The sequence below is a fragment of the Onychostoma macrolepis genome, chromosome 19, assembly GCF_012432095.1.
Source record: "Onychostoma macrolepis isolate SWU-2019 chromosome 19, ASM1243209v1, whole genome shotgun sequence".
NCBI classification, from domain to species: Eukaryota; Metazoa; Chordata; class Actinopteri; order Cypriniformes; family Cyprinidae; genus Onychostoma; species Onychostoma macrolepis.
The window spans coordinates 11,100,009-11,118,955 of record NC_081173.1 but is presented as its reverse complement, the minus strand read 5'-3'; the positions used below and the strand labels follow the sequence as shown (position 1 = coordinate 11,118,955).

General features: G+C 38.2%; 1 protein-coding gene across 4 annotated transcripts in view; it reads left to right on the top strand.

Moving 5' to 3' along the window:
* pag1 (phosphoprotein membrane anchor with glycosphingolipid microdomains 1) overlaps nucleotides 1-17,778 on the top strand; it is a 53,259-nt gene extending 35,481 nt beyond the window's left edge. Inside the window, exons 2-9 of one of the 4 annotated variants that reach the window (XM_058753700.1) lie at nucleotides 4,513-4,544; nucleotides 4,626-4,678; nucleotides 6,990-7,211; nucleotides 8,183-8,231; nucleotides 10,938-11,034; nucleotides 11,125-11,651; nucleotides 17,105-17,161; nucleotides 17,293-17,778. In XM_058753700.1, coding sequence (XP_058609683.1) covers nucleotides 7,045-7,211; nucleotides 8,183-8,231; nucleotides 10,938-11,034; nucleotides 11,125-11,651; nucleotides 17,105-17,161; nucleotides 17,293-17,604 — 1,209 coding nt within the window. In that variant the 5' untranslated portion in view covers nucleotides 4,513-4,544; nucleotides 4,626-4,678; nucleotides 6,990-7,044 and the 3' untranslated portion in view covers nucleotides 17,605-17,778. Of the gene's footprint in view, nucleotides 1-4,512; nucleotides 4,545-4,625; nucleotides 7,212-8,182; nucleotides 8,232-10,937; nucleotides 11,035-11,124; nucleotides 11,652-13,504; nucleotides 13,584-17,104; nucleotides 17,162-17,292 lie in introns of those variants that run through there. The other 3 variants (XM_058753701.1, XM_058753698.1, XM_058753699.1) reach the window with 3 other exon arrangements.
* The last annotated feature ends 1,169 nt before the right edge of the window (nucleotides 17,779-18,947 follow it).

Here is an 18,947-nt window from a genome sequence, read left to right as displayed (position 1 = left end):
AGTGTCTCTGGAGACAGACTTTAATGGGACATCACTCTGTCTGTGGGAGAACAGAGAGGCACAGCTGTTGCATACACACTCCAACACACTGCACAGGAAGCTGAGACTGTGGTTTCATAACTCATGGCCTTTTGGAGAGGAACATGCCCTCTTTAAACATCTGTCACATTTCAGATAAGTACATCAATCCAAGCAGATACTTTCACTCTATGTGTGATTGTAGAAGAAACACTATTGTAGAAGTGTTCAGTAAATATTCACTTCCTTTGATGTGTGTTTTTAAAGTCTGTCTGTGGTGATGCAGCAATTCTAGGCGTCTGACCTTCGCACTGAGTGGGGCATCAGTACATGCCGCTGTAAGTTCTCTTTATATGCAAACCATCAGGGGATTGATTTCCATGCCAGCTGATTAACCCATGGGATGAGTGCGGTTTCCATAGAGACACAAAGTCAGTTGATCAAACGTGGCCATTTTAATTGGAAGAACCCTCTGGCTGGCGCTCGGCTGTGAGCTTGCTGATTGGTTAGTCGGTTGCTGTAAGGCACAGATGACAAACCATTGACCCAGGGAAATTGCTTCCTGTTCATCTGCCCCTAAGACTGGTCATAATGAAACCCTACACAGTTCATTAGCTGACTGTAAAGGGTATTATTTGATCCTGGGGGTGTCTTCATCTCATAGGAATATGTGGATACAGTGAGGATCGGTTTTTCTCTTCACAACAGGCTGGTCTCTTCGCTCATCCTTCTGTTCTCACCCAGACACATGGCCTTGTAGCATCCAGACTCAAGATGGCCAGCTTTCTCTTCTTCTCTCACTATGAACTGGCCTCAGTCTGGTGATGAGGAGGGGGTTGGGCGGAAAACTGTGCCCTGATTGTTGTCATATTGGTCAGTTTGTTAAACTGAAGAATGTTGTTGCACATTAGCTGGAGTGTTGCATGTCAGGATTTAAATGTTGGAATCTGGCTAGTTTAGCCAAAATCTAATGTCTTATGATCATTTACATAACTGTCATGTCATTTGAGACATGTTTTTTTAATCATGTATTGATTTTTTCTGTTCAGTTATAATCAATGGGGACTAGAGCTTTCAAGTCTCAAAAAGGATACAAAAGCATCATAAATATTGTGTATTGTACTGTTTAGGGGTGGGCGATATACCGGTAGAAATTTGTCAAGTGGTAGAGATCTGGAACTATCGCCTTTATCGCGGTTACTAGTTGCTGTGCTGTGTGGTCATGAAAACGTATCGTTTGCACGTGTTTTTAAGCGTTGTGGTTGAAATGCAATCAACAGCGAAAGAGAACTCATTTCGCTATGTGCGTGCACTGTCTGAGAGGTGCACGCACATAAAGGCGGTGCTCATAGAGCGAGTTATTTTTGCCGCTTTATAGGCCTTAAATTCACACACTTGTGTGTGTCAAAAATGCCTGTCTTTGCAAGTATCCTTGTAAACACAGTAGGTCTTAAATGAAAGCAAACAGCTGAGAAAGAAAACATGTAACAGTATATTGGATCTGGGCAGCTCTTAAAGTGACAGCAGTCTAATGTTCCTGCTGTCTGTCATTCATGTTAATCAAACAACAAAAGAGAGAAAATCTCTCACTGCTCTTGACTAAATCACTTTTGTAACTTTAGTATATTTAGAAATAAATATTTCATTTAATAGAATTAAATTACTTTATACAATGTATGTTGCATTTCTTGTTTATTTGTTCTACTGTAGTTTTGTCCTTTTGCTTGTAATTAGCTTCTTATTATTTAATCACTGACTGTTTACTTGTCTTCAGTGAGCTTGAGATTTTCTTTTTTTTTTTTTTTTCTTTTTTTTGGTGATACTGACACAGATGGCAAGTATCATGAAATTTCTACAGTATCAAAGATTTTGATATCACAAAGACCTTATATAAAGCAAAAATAACTGTATTGTAATATATATTGTTACAGTGAAATAAAATTACTAATTTCGTAATAGAAGATTTTGGTCATATCACCCAGTCCAAGTACTGTTCAAAAGTTTGAGGTCACAATGTTTTTGAAAGAAGTCTAATATTGTGAAATATTATTGCAAGTTAAAATATCTGTTTCCTATTTATTCCTGTGATGGCAAAGCTGAATGTTCAGCAGCCATTACTGCAGTGTTCAGTGTCAGCTTTATGTAACCGGTTGTGATTTACGGTCAAGAAAATATTCCTAACATATCACATCATCCTTCAGAAATCATTCTAATATGCTGATTTAGTGCTCAAGAAACATTTATTATTATTAATGTTGAAAACAGCTGCTTAATATTTTTGTGGAAATTGTGATAAATTATGATTTTTTAAAGGATTCTTTGATGAATAGCAAGTTTAGAAGAATAGTATTTGAAATAGAAATCTTATGTAACATTATGAACGTCCTTACTACCACTTTTGATGAATTTAATATGTCCCTGCTGAATAAAAGTATTAATCTCTTCAAATAAAAAATCATACTGACCCCAAACTTTTGAACAGAAGTGTACGACTCAAGTCTTTCACTGAGAAGGACTCATTCAGACTGCATTTGTAAACTGGATCACATGATTCATTGAAAAGATGTGACTCAAAAGAACAATTCATTCATGAATCTAAAATTGCTACTTTTCTCATGAACTCATCATGAGCTTGGGCAAATGTCAAGATTTTCAGTGAACAGTGGTCTATTTCACATGATTTCAGATGGAGGACTTGAAATGTAGTGCATGATTTTTTTGGTCCTTTTGTAATTTTGGAGCTTTTTCATAACTCCAAGCCATTCATGTTTACTATATAGAAAAAAAATTCAAAATTGCTCATTTGTGTTCCAAAGAAATCTATATGGGTCTGAAATGACATACACGTGAGTAATGGGGGTGAACTATTCCTTTAAATTACTTAAAAGTGCCCCGAAGCAGACTGAGCATCCTGTCGCAGTGAGTGCAATGCAACAACAGACGACACGCACCCCCGTGTCCAGCAAAGAGCCAGAACGCGGCATATGTCGAATGTGTCATTCTCCTCTAACGTGGCCAAAGAGAAGCTGTGAAACCGTTGGTGTTTTATAAGCTAATGGCCTCTTGATTGACACCTATGAAAACTCTACTATTCTAACCGCCTCCTGCTGCAAATATTTCAGCATTTTATGCTACAAAGAATGCCGACGATTTCCATAAGGGGTTACAAAATGCTGCAGTATTACAATGTTCTTTTTTTAGAGCGCGCTCCTGGAGATGAGTTATTATCAAAGCTTCTGTCAGCAGAAAAACTTACAATAACAGAGCATCCACAAAATTCCTTATTGCATTACTCCTGCTCCAGTGCAATTATTTATTCAGGAGATGCCGCTGGCGTTCGCATGAGAATCTTTTACCGTATGCGTTCTCAGCAGCAACCCAGCTGTGCTTTTCCACAAAATCCCACCCTTTCTGTGACCCCTGGGGAGGAAAGTCTTTGCGGTATGGTCGTCTGTAACTATAAAGTAACTTTAAGCCAAATATCTGTAGGTATGGTTTTTTATCCACTCTTTTTTTTTTTTTTTTTTTTTACCTTGACAGTGAGATGCTGTGAATTTATAGGCACAGATATACTAAAGGATCCAGATGGACACAGTTCTTAAACATGATCTGGTGATCCGTAATGACTCTGGCTAAGAAGTGACCAATGGCTTGCCCAAAGTGTTGCCAAAGACCACAGTTGCTCATCTCGATCTGGGACTACAGCCTTTCCAAACACATTCCCCCATCAAATGGCTTTTCCAGTGCCTTATTTTATATGGCATGAAACACACAATCCTAACATTCCTTGTGAAGGAATCGCTTCCTTTTTAGAATTTTCATTCAGTGAGAATTGGTCCCATATTTATTTTACTATAGTTTTATAAGCAGTACTGGATTTAGGTATATTATAAAAAGTTGTAGAGACTTCAGGATGGAGAACAACCCAAAACAGTCTAGCAATCACATCTTGCTAAACACCTCTGATCACCTTAGCAAATGCACGGCAACCGTGGTTTACATCTCTCTTCAGCATGTTATACTCCCTGAAATACAATCATTAGAGGAAATCATTGCACAAACTATCTTCAGATCACAGTTGCTATAGTTACTCTGGAGCACATTTGTGAGTATCTAGATAAAGTTCTTGGTGCTTGTTCCTCAGAAGGAAATTGATGCTGGTGCTCACATGCATTTTAGCAGATGCTTGAGATGTGTTCATGCTGAGAGACTCATAAGCGCTCTGCTACTGGGAACCAATGATCCATTGTCTTCATTAGACCATGAATGTAGAATTCATCGCATAGAAGAGTTGCTTGCTGTGGGTTCTGTGTAGTTTTTTTCTCTATAATATAATGCTTATGTAAGCAGTTGTGATTTATAGTCAGTTGTTTGTAAGTTTGACAAAAAAGTATCTGAAAATTTCAGGATTGCACGTCAAGATGTTCTGGTACTACAGTATGTGCAGAGCTCCCTTCCCGAATCTAATCGCCCTCTCTCTCTGTTTCCCTGCAGGCAACAATCACCGGAGCCAAACAAGTGTTCAGGTAGGACTCGTTTGTCTTTTTTTTTTTGTACTGAGAACTGTACAAGACTTGATTTTTAATAATCTGCTTGTGTTTTTACAGATTTTGGGGGATTCCACCCCCCCAAGTATATTAACATATTTGAGGTTTTTGTGGTAGGTCTTTTCCAGTTGAATCCAGTTTAAAAGAGAGGATGTTAAAAATGTTTTCTTATGATATCCATATTTTTTATCTTACTCAGATGCATACAGTATTTGACTCACAGGCTATCAAGGGTATAGATTATTATTTGGAAGAGAGTAAATAATTTAGCATAAGATGCTGGTAAATGACGATTTGACCACAATAGGATTCCTAAAATAGCATACAGTTAATGCTACGCTTTTAATGATTCTTTCTGATATTAATAAAAGAAAATTATGATTTTTTTTTAAAAAGCAAAATAAATAAAAATTATTATTAAATGAAACGCTTACTAAAAACAATGAAATGTTTTATTTATTTACGTGTGACCATTAGCCAGCATCAGTGAACCGTGAACATGTACATGTGTGTCACGGTGCACACAGCAGGGATGAACGAGGAACACGGAGACGAGGATAAACTTCAAAATAATAGTCTTTAAAAGGTGACATCAGGACAGGGCAAGACAAGGCAAGGTTGACACAGACAGGAACACCGGGGAATAACGAGTAGACCAGACGAAAACTAACTGAACAGGCAGGAACTAAATACACATGACAATCACTGATAATTAGACGAAACACGGCTGGACAAGACTTAACTAATAATCACACTTAACAAGGACAGGACAGGACAGGAACACAAAAACTAACACACACGACAGAGGACGTGACAATGTGTTGTTGTTGGTGTTATTATTATGTGTGACCCTGGACAACAGAAACAGTCACGGGTATATTTATAGTCAAAAGTAGCATGTGTATATTTATAGCAATTGCCAGCAATAAATACATTGTATTGGTCAAAATTATAGATTCTTCTTTTATGCCAAAAATCATTAGGATAGTAAAGATCATGTTCCATGAAGATATTTTGTAAATTTCCTACAATATATATTAAAACTAAATTTTTTATTAGTAATATGCATTGCAAAGAACTTCATTTGGACAACTTTAAAGGTGATTTTCCCAACATTTTGATTTTTTTGCACCCTCAGATTCTAGATTTTCAAGTTGTTGTATCTCGGCCAAATATTGTCCTATCCAAACAAACCATAGGCTACATCAATGGAAAGCTTATTTATTCAGTATAAATCTCAATTCCAAAAAAATGACTGGTTTTGTGGTCCAGGGTCACATTTAATTTAAATTCCCATAGGTAAATATTTAAAGTCAAAAGGGTTCTGCTGATAAAAAAGTTTGTGAATCCCTTTTATAGATAACATTTTTACAATATTATTTTTTATATTATTATATAATATGTAAAAATATGTTTTTATTAATATTTGTTGATATGATTATCGATGTATCTCTCAGTATTCAAATAAAACCTCCACTACTGAAACTAGTGCTAAGGAGACATTCTGCACTGTTTAACAGGCATTATTTATGAATTAGAATCAGTTAATATGTTAATGCCTACGCCTCAGTAATATTTGCATATAGTTTCTCTAGTAGCACAATTGCCTTTTTCATCTCGTACAAACCTACAGTACTTCTTCTGGTATGCATTAACTATGCACTTTAAGAGTAGGACGATAGTATTTGCATTGAAAATAAAGACTTTGGATTTGTCCAGAACGAATGCCAACTTCATGTTCTTCGTGGATTTGGGTGGCTTTCGTTCTGCTGTTTCTTATCGGAAAGTTCGAGCGAGTGGAGAGGAAAGACTCACCCTTCAGAGAGGCAGCTGTGCTGTCCATCTCCCCTCACACAAAAGATCAGAAGCGCTGCCCGGGCCTCAGTCTCCACTGGGATGCCAGCCATTTGATTGTTATCTGTCTATTCAGCTTGTGGAGGTGGGGCCCACCATCACACATCATCCTGGACCAGAACTCTGTTTAATCTGGCTCGCTGTCAAATGAAACTAGCCTACATGTTTGGGTTACTGAGTGAAACTTCCAAGAGCCATTTGTTCTGAAGGAGCCTCAGGCTGAGCTCACTGCGGTACCGCATGACAGGATTGTGCATCTGCACATGTCTGCCACCTTGTGGATGAGGATTCGCAAAACTCATGTGGACAAAGAGCTCTACCATAGTTAGGGATGATTGCAAGTTTGTTCCATGACGTCATTTGGATCTGAGATTATCAGTTCAATTATTTAACAGAATTTCTAAAATATATTAACAATCTGACTCAGGATCTGGAACAAATTTTTTTTCTGATTTGGTTTGCTGACTCTGTGAAGTACAAAGGTCTTTTGGATGACCATCAAACATCAATCTGTTATTCTTCTCTCCTCCCCCATTCTTTCTCTATGGCTCTATCCATTTTTGTGTCCAGCCTCTGCAGTGAGGTGCATTTGGTCGATGAAGGCGACTCATCATTGTGATGTATAATGGCTCCTGCGCTGAGTGCAATGTTGGGGTCAGGGGCCATGGGGTCAGAGGTCGCAGGGGTGGCGGCGCTGGCTAAAGGGGAGTTGGCACTTGTAGGCACGCTCACGGCGCTCACGGCTTTCCTTCTGCTCTCTGTCCTGCTGCTGCTGTGTGCAAGCTGCCAGGGGTGAGTATCATTAAAACACTCCTATTCTTTGATATGTCTAATATTTTAATTCTATAGAGCAGACTATAGTAGCTGATAATAGCTAATAGCTAATACCAATATAAAATACATTTTTGTCAACAAATGAGCAGGCTCATATGGAATCTGCATATTCAGAAAGATCCAAAGAATTGGAATGGCAATCATCACAAAATCCAATTTTAGGCAATATTTTGCCTAATTTAATTATGCTTTCTAAATTATTATGTTTTCATCTACTAATCTGAGAGCTATGATCTAATCTTCATTTAACACAGTTTACCACATTTTACCATAAATCCATTCTGCAGGATTCCACAGACCCCCCCACCCCCCACCCCCCTCCTGTAAATTAGATGTCAAAAATATTGAAATTAAATGAAACTTTATTTTACACAATAATTACTCAAAATTTACTAAATCATTTGAAAACAAAAAGTGCACTTTGAATACTAACTGTTAATATTAAAAAGGTATTACATATTTTGGATTTCATTTCTTAATTTTCAGTCATTATCTTAAAATAAATAAAAATGGCAAATAACAAAAATATATCCGTCTGTCACTGATTTATTAGTCTTTCACTAATATTTAGTAGGCCTACATGTCATGGAATTAATTAATTTGCCATGCATTTCTTGACAAGATCAGTTGTAATTTTCCTTTAAAAAATAAATAAAAAGATTTAAATTATTTTTATATAATAAGAAGGAATTACATAAGTATTTTTGTTTCCTTTTGGAGCAGATAAAGCTTAATCCTTGATTCAGTACTATATTAAATGTTATTTTAAATGCTTTGCCGTCTAGAACAAGGCTTAGTTTGCATCTTAGAATATGATATTGAATGTTGCCACACAAAGACAAAGCAACAGACAATAGATTTAGAGCACACAGCCAAATCTACAGACTTAATCAAAATTTCTCAGTAATTCTCTCCCTCTGACTCCACAGGCAGAAAAAAGGGGGGCCGCCAGGAGACCATGAAAACCTGATGAATGGGGTAAGCATGTGATTCAGTGATGCTTTCCATCTAAGAGATTTAAGCCTGTGCTGCCTCATTGTGGCCATTCCTCGTTTTTCATTTCAAAAGGCATTTTTAATCACAGAGAGTCCCAAGATTACATGAACCATCTTTAGACTGTTTTAGTCATGAGAATGTGTGAACGCTGTGCTCGGGGGCCTGGTAAAGACGGGAGAACAGAGGAGAGAATGGACGGTCATTGTGCGACCCGGGGTTTGTGGGAGGAAAGCATGAAGCAGACAGATTAACATTTTTGTTTGGCTGCAGGGAGATGAGAAAGTTCATGCATGAGTTGCCTTTCTCTCTGGGTCTGTTGCATCTGAGTGGGTGTTTTCTGTGAAATTATCATCCAAGGACAGAGTTCAAGAGTTCAGGAGATGTTTAGCAGTCAGGAGATTAGTGTGACCTACTGAGGACATAATTGAGTGCTAAAACACACACATGCATATGCACATGTATAACAGCTGTATAGGCAGGGTCTGTGGCACTCTTTTACGCATGAATCGTTCATTGTAACTGTCATTAAATGAGGGGGCCCACCAGCATGTGTTTGTGGCTTGTTGACTGATTATAAAGGCTTGTGGAGCACACGTGTGCAATACACAGATCATGAGGGCACCACACAGCCAGATGTTGATTTTATGTTTATTATGTTCATCGGGGTGCGTTTACCTAAATTTTATCGTTAGCTATGCATACTGCATTTGTGTGCTGTGCACTACACTAACAGCAGCATGAAAGCTGTAAAAATATCTTAACTGTGGCCTTTATGCAAATGCTGTTAATAACGCTCACTGGTTATGCATACAATACGACAGAAACTGGGCTCTCGACATTTTGAGGTTTGCGATTCATTTTGAATTTCGCAGGAGTAAATTAAATGACTTGAAGATTTCATTAAGAATAACAACACATTTTACTACTTAGTCAGGTTTAATTGTTATTGTTTGTACTAGAACTTTAACAAATCATTTGAGCATGGTGAAAAACTATACCACTGGGTACCACTATAAAACTCAGCTGGCATCTTGCCACGTATTAGAAAAGAGATAAACCATCACTTGTATAAACCAAACCATATAGGCTTATAGATACTTTGTCAAATAACTGAGTGCAAAAGATCGTGCTGCCTCAAACTAAAAAGGAATTTAACTTTGTTTTAATCAAGACAGTAAATTGAACTTGAAGTTTTACAAATGTTTCTATTAAAATGGTCAATATACTGTATGCTACCATTCAAGTTTTTTCTTTTTTTTTAAATAAATTTAAATTGTATTTCATCAAGAATGCATTTAATTGAAGACTTTTACATTATAACAAAAGATTTCTAATGCTGTTCAATTGAACTTTCTATTAATCAAAAGAGTCAAAAGAAAAAAAAATGTATAACTCTCTCCACAAAAATATTAAGCTACAAAAAATGTCACCTGAGCAGCAAATCAGCGTATCAGAATGATTTCTGAAGGATCGTGTGACATTGAAGACTGGAATAATGATGCTGGAAAAATTCTGCTTTGCATCACATGAATAAATTACATTTTAAAATAGAAATGCAGTAAAATATAAATGTTCTTCAGATTTGAAATATTTGACAATATTATTGTTTTGCTGTATTTTTGATCAGTTAAATGCAGCCTTGGTGAGCATAAGAGGCTTTTTAAAAAAAATAAGAAACAGAAATCTTACAGTCCCTAAACTTTAAATGGAAAAATTCCATTGAAATAATAGTAATTAATTGATTAGAATTTAAATTGGAGCAATTTATAGTTTAATCAACTGTAAAAAAAAAAAAATTATAAACAAATTTTTTTTGTTACATTACATTTTAAGCTTAAGAGGAGCTACATATTTATATAAAGTTGTCTATGAAAATTGAGCAGATAACCACTTTGGCGACAAGCATGGGGCTATGACCTCAAGGTCGAGACCCTCTGTATTATAAAAAGTGAGTATTAATGATTTTGACATGATTAAGCAAATGTCTCACATTATCTCTCTGTTAACACTGTAAACCTCTATAGATTTGATGGATATCTGAAGGCTAACCTTTGCACGATAATGTACATCTTGCCTGTCAATATATTGAGGAGGGCTTCGTTTAAATGGAAGTGTCTGTCACAGCCTGACAGGTTAAATGGGGTCTTTGTCTTGCTGTGACAATCTGAGTGGCTCTCAGCTTTTAACCTCCTGTATCTGAAGGACTTCATCACCCTGGCAACAGGCATTTCAATGACCTGCCACTAGGTGGTCCCATAGTGCCACTGCATGGTGTTTTTGCTATGGTTTAAAGATGCAAACAAAGAGCTCAATCCAAGTGTCTTTGTCTCCAGTCTCCTTATATAGCAGGGGTTCTCAACCTTTTTTGGTCCATGACCCATTTTTTTATTTAAATTCTTGCACCCCCACCAGTGTCAAAGAATTAAGCTATGCATGTTACCATCTCACAAGTGACCAATTACATTTCACATTCAGTCAGTTTTATCATTGACTTTGACTTTGTAACTATGCAAAGTCTAGCATGTATCTCATCTCGATCCCTTAATCTGTGACAAACCTGTGTGTTTTCGTGACCCCAAGGTTGAGATCCTCTGCTTTAGCTTGCAGTCTGAAAGCCGATTGCATCATTGAATAGTTTTATTTCATATATAGTGCATAGGTAACATATTATATCCTATTTCTCTGCAGGTGTCAGAAAAGGAAGTATGTAGCCAATCAGTAGAGAGCCATGGGACTGACTTGGCGGTCAGCAGCTCTCATAATGGGCCTCTTACCAGTGGTACAGGTAACAGTTCTACAGCAATGTCTCATTGACACTGTTTGTAAAATGACTACAGCAGATTTTCTCACTCTTTCCACTTACCATTGTCCTCAGTACTAACGGACACAATGGACACAAGTCCCCAGCCTTCAGAAGATATGCTGTCCAGCCAATCAGAGATCAGATCGTCTAAGTATCACCAGGATCGTGAATTACCCAGCATTCCACCCACCGATACCCTCAAAACAGCTATCGATGCTCAAGCTCCCTCAGGAGAAGGCACGTACGAGGTGGTGAAGGACAGCGCCTCCCGTGATGTCAGTGTCGAGGATTGTCTTTACGAGACGGTGAAAGAACTCAAGGACATTGGTCTCCCCAACGGTACACTAAGCCCAGAGGAACCACCCGCGCCTCTTCTTAACGGCCACCCAAGCCCCGCTACACCAGACCACACCATGCTGCCCAATGGTGTGGAGTACGCCTCCGTCAACCTCAGCAAGAAGAGCCGCTACAGCACTGACATGGAGGCCAGGCGCTCGGCTGCCATTGTGAATTTCGAAGAGCCTGAGGATGAAAAACCACCTCCTGTACCAGACAAAGTACTGGATGAGAATGAGAATCAGCAGATTCCGAATGGACAGGTGGGGCTACCAAACTCTCTTTATTATGAAAGTACCATTGTTGTCCTGTAGAGAAAACTATAGAGTACACTTCCTTGCATGAATCCACATCACCACAAGGCATAACATACCTGCACTTGTTTTGCCTGGCAGAAGTTGTACAGGTACTGGATTTTTTTGATACTCAGTACTACCTGATATGTTAGAAGGACTGTTATCATATCATTTCTTGTCGCTGCGGCCAAAACTGTGCACTTTAAAGGGATAGTTCACCCAAAAATGAAAATTCTGTCCTTAATGACTCACCCTCATGTCGTTCCAAACCCTGTAAAACCAAATTAAGATATTTTTGATGAAATCCGAAAGCTTTCTGACCTTGTATAGACAGCAAGGGAACTACTAAGTTTTCTTCGAGCACAAAAAGTCTTTTCGTAGCTTCATAAGATTACGGTTGAACCACTGATGTCACATGGACTATGTTCTTACTGTTTCTGGACCTTGAACGTGGTAGCTGGTAACATGCATTGCTGTCTATGGAGGGTCAGAAAGCTCTTGGATTTAATAAAAAATATCTTAATTTGTGTTCCGAATATGAACGGAGGTCTTACAGGTTTGGAACGACATGAAGGTGAGCAAATAATGACCGAATTTTCATTTTTGGGTGAACTATCCCTTTAAGAATAGGTTCTACATTTGAATAAATTACTTTGTGAAGTCCATGCGTATTACATCCACCACTATCATGTGACTACAACTTTAGTCATGTCCCTTCACAAACTTTTACGAATCATCTCTCATGGGCTCATGGGATAGTAATCCATTGGATGCACACTTCAGAATCTCGCCAGAAGTAGTAGGTCATCCAGGTATTTTTTTGTATACTATATTTGTACCATATATCACTTTTCTCTTACTAGAGTATATGGTAGGGAATAGGGGTGCTGAAGTATATTGGTATTGAGGATTACCCATTTCCCCCCCCAAAGATTTCTGATATCATGTAGTGACAACCCTAGAAGGGAACTTTTTCATATTTGGATGTGACAAATAATCTTGAGAATCTTGATTGACTGGCTCAGATGTGTTTAATTAGGCTTAAACTTAACTAATAGCCTTCCAGGAGCATGACTGGACACCCCTGGAGTAGCATTTAAGTCTTACGGTAATTGAATATGGCAATCACCAGTAGCATTTTTGTACCATTTTAGAGTACCATCATATTATCATTTGATACCCTTTGATACCTCGGTACCACCACAGTACTGGTTTTGTAAGGTTCATTAAAAGGTTAAAATAGTTAATTCAGCATCAGTTGCTCTCCTGCAGTTATCACTTCCTTCAGCAGGAGCTACTCCGTCTCATATGCAGCGTGATGCGACCCTTTGACACGTACAGTATAATTGAGAACAAAGAAGAATAATCTCAGAAACAAACCAAAAAAGAACTGCACCAACATTCTCCAGTGCCAGCTAAACTTAGAGACTGCAAGAGAATAATAGAGAACAGTGTGTTTCCAGTTTAATTACAATCTTTTAGGTTGACGGTGATATACGTACGTGCGCCTGTAGCATACAAATGAAGCCATCTGTAGAGGAGAGCAAACAGGCTGCTGTTGCGCCCGCAGTCAATGTCTGCACACGGTGTAAGCATCCACTACAGCTACACGCTACTGTCACCAGTCGAGGACGCCCTGCACCTCCTTTGTTCATCACTTCCCTCTTGCACTCTCGCTCTGTCAATCTCTCTCTTTTGCTCTAATGTTCGCTCTCTCTCCTTTTGTTGTTCTCATTTGGTGTTTTTGCCCTGTATTTCTGTTTCCTTTGTCCTTGTACTCAAGATCAATTATATGTCTTTTCCACCAAAAACGGTACTAGATTTCATGCTCAGCCAGAGATCTACCCAAAACTGACCCATGCTTCTACGGACCTGTGAGGTGCATTATGACACAATGGAGTATGTTACTATATAACTTGCACACAGATAAGTATAACACATCACAGACTGTTTGTAAGATTTGAGAACAAACTTTAACATTTAAAATGCACAGTGTTGGGGAGTAACTAGTTACATGTCATGGAATTACATAATTTAATTACAAAATAAATGTAACTGTAATCAGTTACAGTTACTGAGAAAAAGGTGTAATTAAAGTTACTTATGAAAATGTTAATGATTACAAAGGGGGTTACGTCTGAATATTTTCACACATATACAGATTTATTTAATTTCTTTCCCAAATAGCATTGACTTGTTCTAAAATATGAGACACCAATGTTTCAGGAGTTCATGACACAGAATAGGACACTTGCTTATTCTATAACTGTTTTATTCCCTATTTGGGTTTATGTATATGCTTTATTTTTTTAAGATGAACTGTTTGTTTTTTTCCAAGGCATTGTTAGATGCCAGTGTTTCCTATCATAGCTATGCAGAGATTTGATTTCAAAAACAGTATAATAGCTATTAAACCATTTCTTTTTATGATTTAAATCTGTATTTAACCTCAGAATGATCTCAAAGTAAAAATAGGTGTTCAAGATTTTATGGTGGCTGTGCTTTAAAATTAAATTATTCTAATCTTAATTCAAGTGATGAAGGATTTTGAAAGTCTGACAGTAATCAGTGTTGAGTACTACTGTAAGGTTAACCCTGTATGGTTTAAATGTTTTAAAATTAACAGTTGAAAACATTCATTAGAAATTTAGGAAGGTAATCAAATGTAATTAGTTACATTACTTTAATAAAGTAACTGAAATAGTTACACTACTTATTACATTTTAAATAAGGTAACTTGTAATCTGTAACCTATTACATTTCCAAAGTAACCTTCCCAACACTAAAAATGCATCAAACTAATAAAATTACAATCAAGCAATTAGTATCCACATTTGATATTTGTAAACAAAATCATTTTAGTCGGATTCAGAAAGAAAGTGTCTGATGCGGCACAACGTACATGGGAATGAGATGTTCACCAGCTGAACCAATTTGAATGCTACCAGTAAGCAATTAAGTTTTGTTTTGCATCATGACTTTTGAAAACTTGCCACCCCTTGGGCTTCTGGTGTCAATAGTTACTGATTCAAAACCAGTGCAGAGCCAATTTTGCCCAACCTTTCTGTAAATGTGTTTAATGATTCCAGATTGGCCACTGGATTTGGCACTGGCACTCTTGCAGTGGTACTAAGTCGCTTACTTGCACCCTTTGGGGTAAAGTGTTTCCTACTACACCATTGGTTTAAACTTGACACCTATCAATCCAAATCCCATTCGCTGTGGCCTGATGTAAACGTGTAATGGGGCTGCAGTAATTCATCTTATCAGTCACATATGCGCTTAGGGATCAGTGCGTTCCAGCTGTCCAATGTCTGACAGCTCACCCTCATGATAAATGAGACGGTAAAGCATGTGTTTACAGGTACAACAGTCTGTGTTTGACCAAGAGAATCATTCAGTTTAAGCTGGGATGCATCGAATTGACAAGCACATGTTGTAACACATGCACGCACATTGGACACATCGCCTCATTAGTTCATGGTGTGGACTGCACTGTATGTTTGGTTATTTGAGGGAAGCATGCAAGCCTGGCTTGAGCGGAGTGCCATGTGTGTCATTATGCATTGGTGCCACTGTCACTATGCTAGCGTGACGGACTGAGGGCAGCTGTCTTTGATAAACTGTGATTTCAGCACATCAACAGTCAGAAGTCTCCTGCTGAAGGGAAGGACTTTTATTGTTAGCACTGATGCCTTGTCAAAGGATGCATGGGAACTGTGTAAAAGCAAATACTAATCGACACCATTGAGCGCAGCGCTACAGGCTGTTGCCTCACACCCGGGCCGTACTCTCAGCATCCTGTCACAGTCAGGGTATGATCTAATGTGAACTTTACAGGGTATTCAGCCATTGGGGAATGTATGTGTTCAGTAAGAAGGGCGCTGCAAACAGATCCACCAGTCATTGCATTCCACCTCAGTACTACGCAAAATTTGGCGAAAATAAATGACGTTTTTATTCAGCTTGGTCTACTTCAGGTCTCTACGCAGGTGTTTGTGGGTGTAGTCAAAGTCCCTTTTAAGGAAAGTCAGTTCACTCTGCGGCCATATTTGGAACGCCTCCAGGCAGCTATTTCAGACATGCAAGACCAACTTCTACCTACTTGAATGGAGAAATAGCTTGCCAAACTGACATGTAGATAACATATTTCAAATCAGCAATAAAAACTGACATGAATTCTGCCATAAGTGTTGTTTCTTATGCTCAAATAGCGTTAAAAAACAATATCTATCAAATGTGCTGTCCTGTGCAGATTGTTTTTATGGGAACTGGAGCTTATAACAATAACTGCTGTGATGCAATGACTTTACCAATCAGCGTCTGGTTCTTTTATTCATAAGGCAGACTTATTCCACCATATTGCACATTTCACTTTCTCCCATTCATAGTAATATCAGTGAATTCTCTTAGTATATATATATAAAGTTTTGACAGGGCATGAGATGCAACTGTTATGGTACTGCTTTCATGAGTGATATAACAGTTAAGTTAATGTTAAATTGCATACATTTATTTTCATATTAAATATTTTCACTAAATTTACATTTATTTCACTATGAATAAGTATATGTTATTTAATATATTTAATGCAAATAGATATGCATGGGTGTATCTGTGTGTAATGATGTTATCACACACAAAAACCCTAATCTTTGTGACTGTCTGTGTGATGACGTTGCAGTGCCTTTTAAACGCTTCCGATAATTATTCATTTCTTATATGGGCAAATCAATGGAAGAGACACTTTAATTAATATAGAGGGCTGGATAGAGACAAAGGCAAGAGTGAATTAGCAGATAAGCCCTATTGTAAGAGACATTTGTTAGTTGGGGTCAGGGGTGTTTTTGCGGAGCCAGAAGGATGGGCTATTAAATTAATTGCTTTGCTAATTAAACCAATATCAAAGCACATCTAGCGAGTCCCTGATGCACATTCTGCACAATCATATCAAAGCAAAGCACACCTCAAGTTCACGGGGTGAGATGGCTTCATCAAAACAGGCTTGAAATTTTGGCACTTAAACATCTAAGGATTAATCTTGAATGGGTTATAGCTAATTTCCCGCTTAACTGTAATCTGTCTGTCAGTGAGGTGACTGCGACAGGGATTGATATTCTTCTCCAACAGCCAAGGTGTCTGCTATTGATCTTCTGTAGGATTTACTTTGTTAATTAATGACTCCGTTATTGATTCTATTTGTAAATATGCAACCACTTTTGCTAGGAGAGGAACTGTACATTTGATTTCAATCAGTAACTCTTAAGTAATGAATGAGTGGCTTCGTTTTTGCATCAATCAGTCCTTGACACTAGCATGTGTCAGCTGAAGTGAGCCAGTTCCTATGCTACTGTATATTTAAACTGATTAAATATGAAGCGCTTTTAACTAATGGTCTTGTTTCAATCATTGTCCAACAGTTACACTCCCTGCTGACAACTCCAGAGCTTCAAGACAACGTGTCTCCGGACAGTGAGGTAAGCTCAGCATCTTGTACAGACCAACTTGAAGTCTTTGCAATAATTAATAATATTTGCATATTAATATTGCACTGAACCAAGTCTGTGGAGTAAAGATGTCTTATTCACTGTTACATTTCCAATTCCAGTTATCAGACATGTACTCCAAAGTAGTGAAGAATTCTAAGGAAACTGATAATGACTACAGCAGCATTGGAGACATCAAGGGAATGGTGCCGGAGTCGACTTCCAGTGATCTTTACGCCACGGTTGGGGATGAATACCCAATAGCTCTTGGCTCCCAGCCTCCGGAGGGGCTTACAGAGAATGCAGACCCTGGGTACGAGACCATCAAGATCTCCAAAGCATCTGAAGAGGCTCATCAGGGCAATGGGATAGTGGAACCTGACTATGAGAGTGTGGGGGAACTGGGTCTCAACGGGGAAATCTCTCGTCTCTGACCACCCATGTAAGGGACTGTGGACACTGAGAAATCACTTCTCTGAGGTTTAGAAGTGGAAGTTGGGGTGGTATTGCTAATATAATGCACTTAAAGGGTTAGTTCACCCCAAAATGAAAATTATGTCATTAATTACTCACCCTCATGTCGTTCCAAACCCATAAGACCTTCGTTCATCTTCAGAACACAAATTAAGACATTTTTTGTGAAATCGGAGAGCTATCTGACCCTCCACAGACAGCAACGCAACTGAAATGTTCCCAGGTACAGAAACGTAGTAAATACATCGGTAAAACAGTTCACGTGACATCAGTGGCTCAATTCAGGTTTATGACGCTACGAGAATAGTTTTTTTTTGCGCAAGAAAAACAAAAATAACAATTTACTCAACCATTCTTCTCCCCTGAGTTACGTCATCTGCCATTTTAGAGAGTATCACAATGCATACGCACGCTTTCGCCTAAACAATGCTTTTTACACAGCTTTCGTTCATGCGCGCGCTTTTCCCCCGAATGTAAACAACACTGATCACGTCAAATACGTTCTTGGGTACTCTCCAAAATGGCGGAAGACGTAACTCGGGGGAGAAGAATGGTTGAGTAAATTGTTATTTTTGTATTCTCATTGCGTCGCAAAACTGAAGTTCAGCCACTGATGTCACATGGACAGTTTTACCTTTATATTTAATACATTTCTGGACCTGGAAACATTTCAGTTGCATTGCTGTCTATGGAGGGTCAGATAGCTTTCAGATTTCATCAAAAATATGTCTTACGGGTTTGGAATGACACGAGGGTGAGTAATTAATGACAGAATTTTCATTTTGGGGTGAACTAACCTTTTAACCTTTCCTGATTGAATGTTTTTAAGCATAGCATTTATGCAGCGCATTGTTTTTCAAAGGGTTCATTCAGACCTGTGACCCAGCACAGGAAATGAAACACTCTAGAGTCGCTCAGAAAAGGGTTTGTTATTCTATTCATGTGAATATTTGGGTACCACAAACCCAAGTTGCCCATTAGGTGCCCCTCATTGGCATTATTTATGACGGATATGTTCCCACCACTTTGCCAATTTTGTCCCCACACATTATGAAATAGCTTGCAGTAGGGATGTATCTAATACAGAGATGGTATCTCCATTTGTTGAGCGTGACTTTTCAGAGCATTTGATATTTTCAATGTTTTCTGGGCAGTTGATGTGGGCAACAATGACAGTTGCTCTCCAATACACACACGGGCTCTAATCGCTTTCCACAGCTTGTTCCCGATCTAGAGAAATCACAAAACAAAATGCTAACAAATGCGTCCCCACTACTGATATCCTCTAATGTACAGCTGTAAT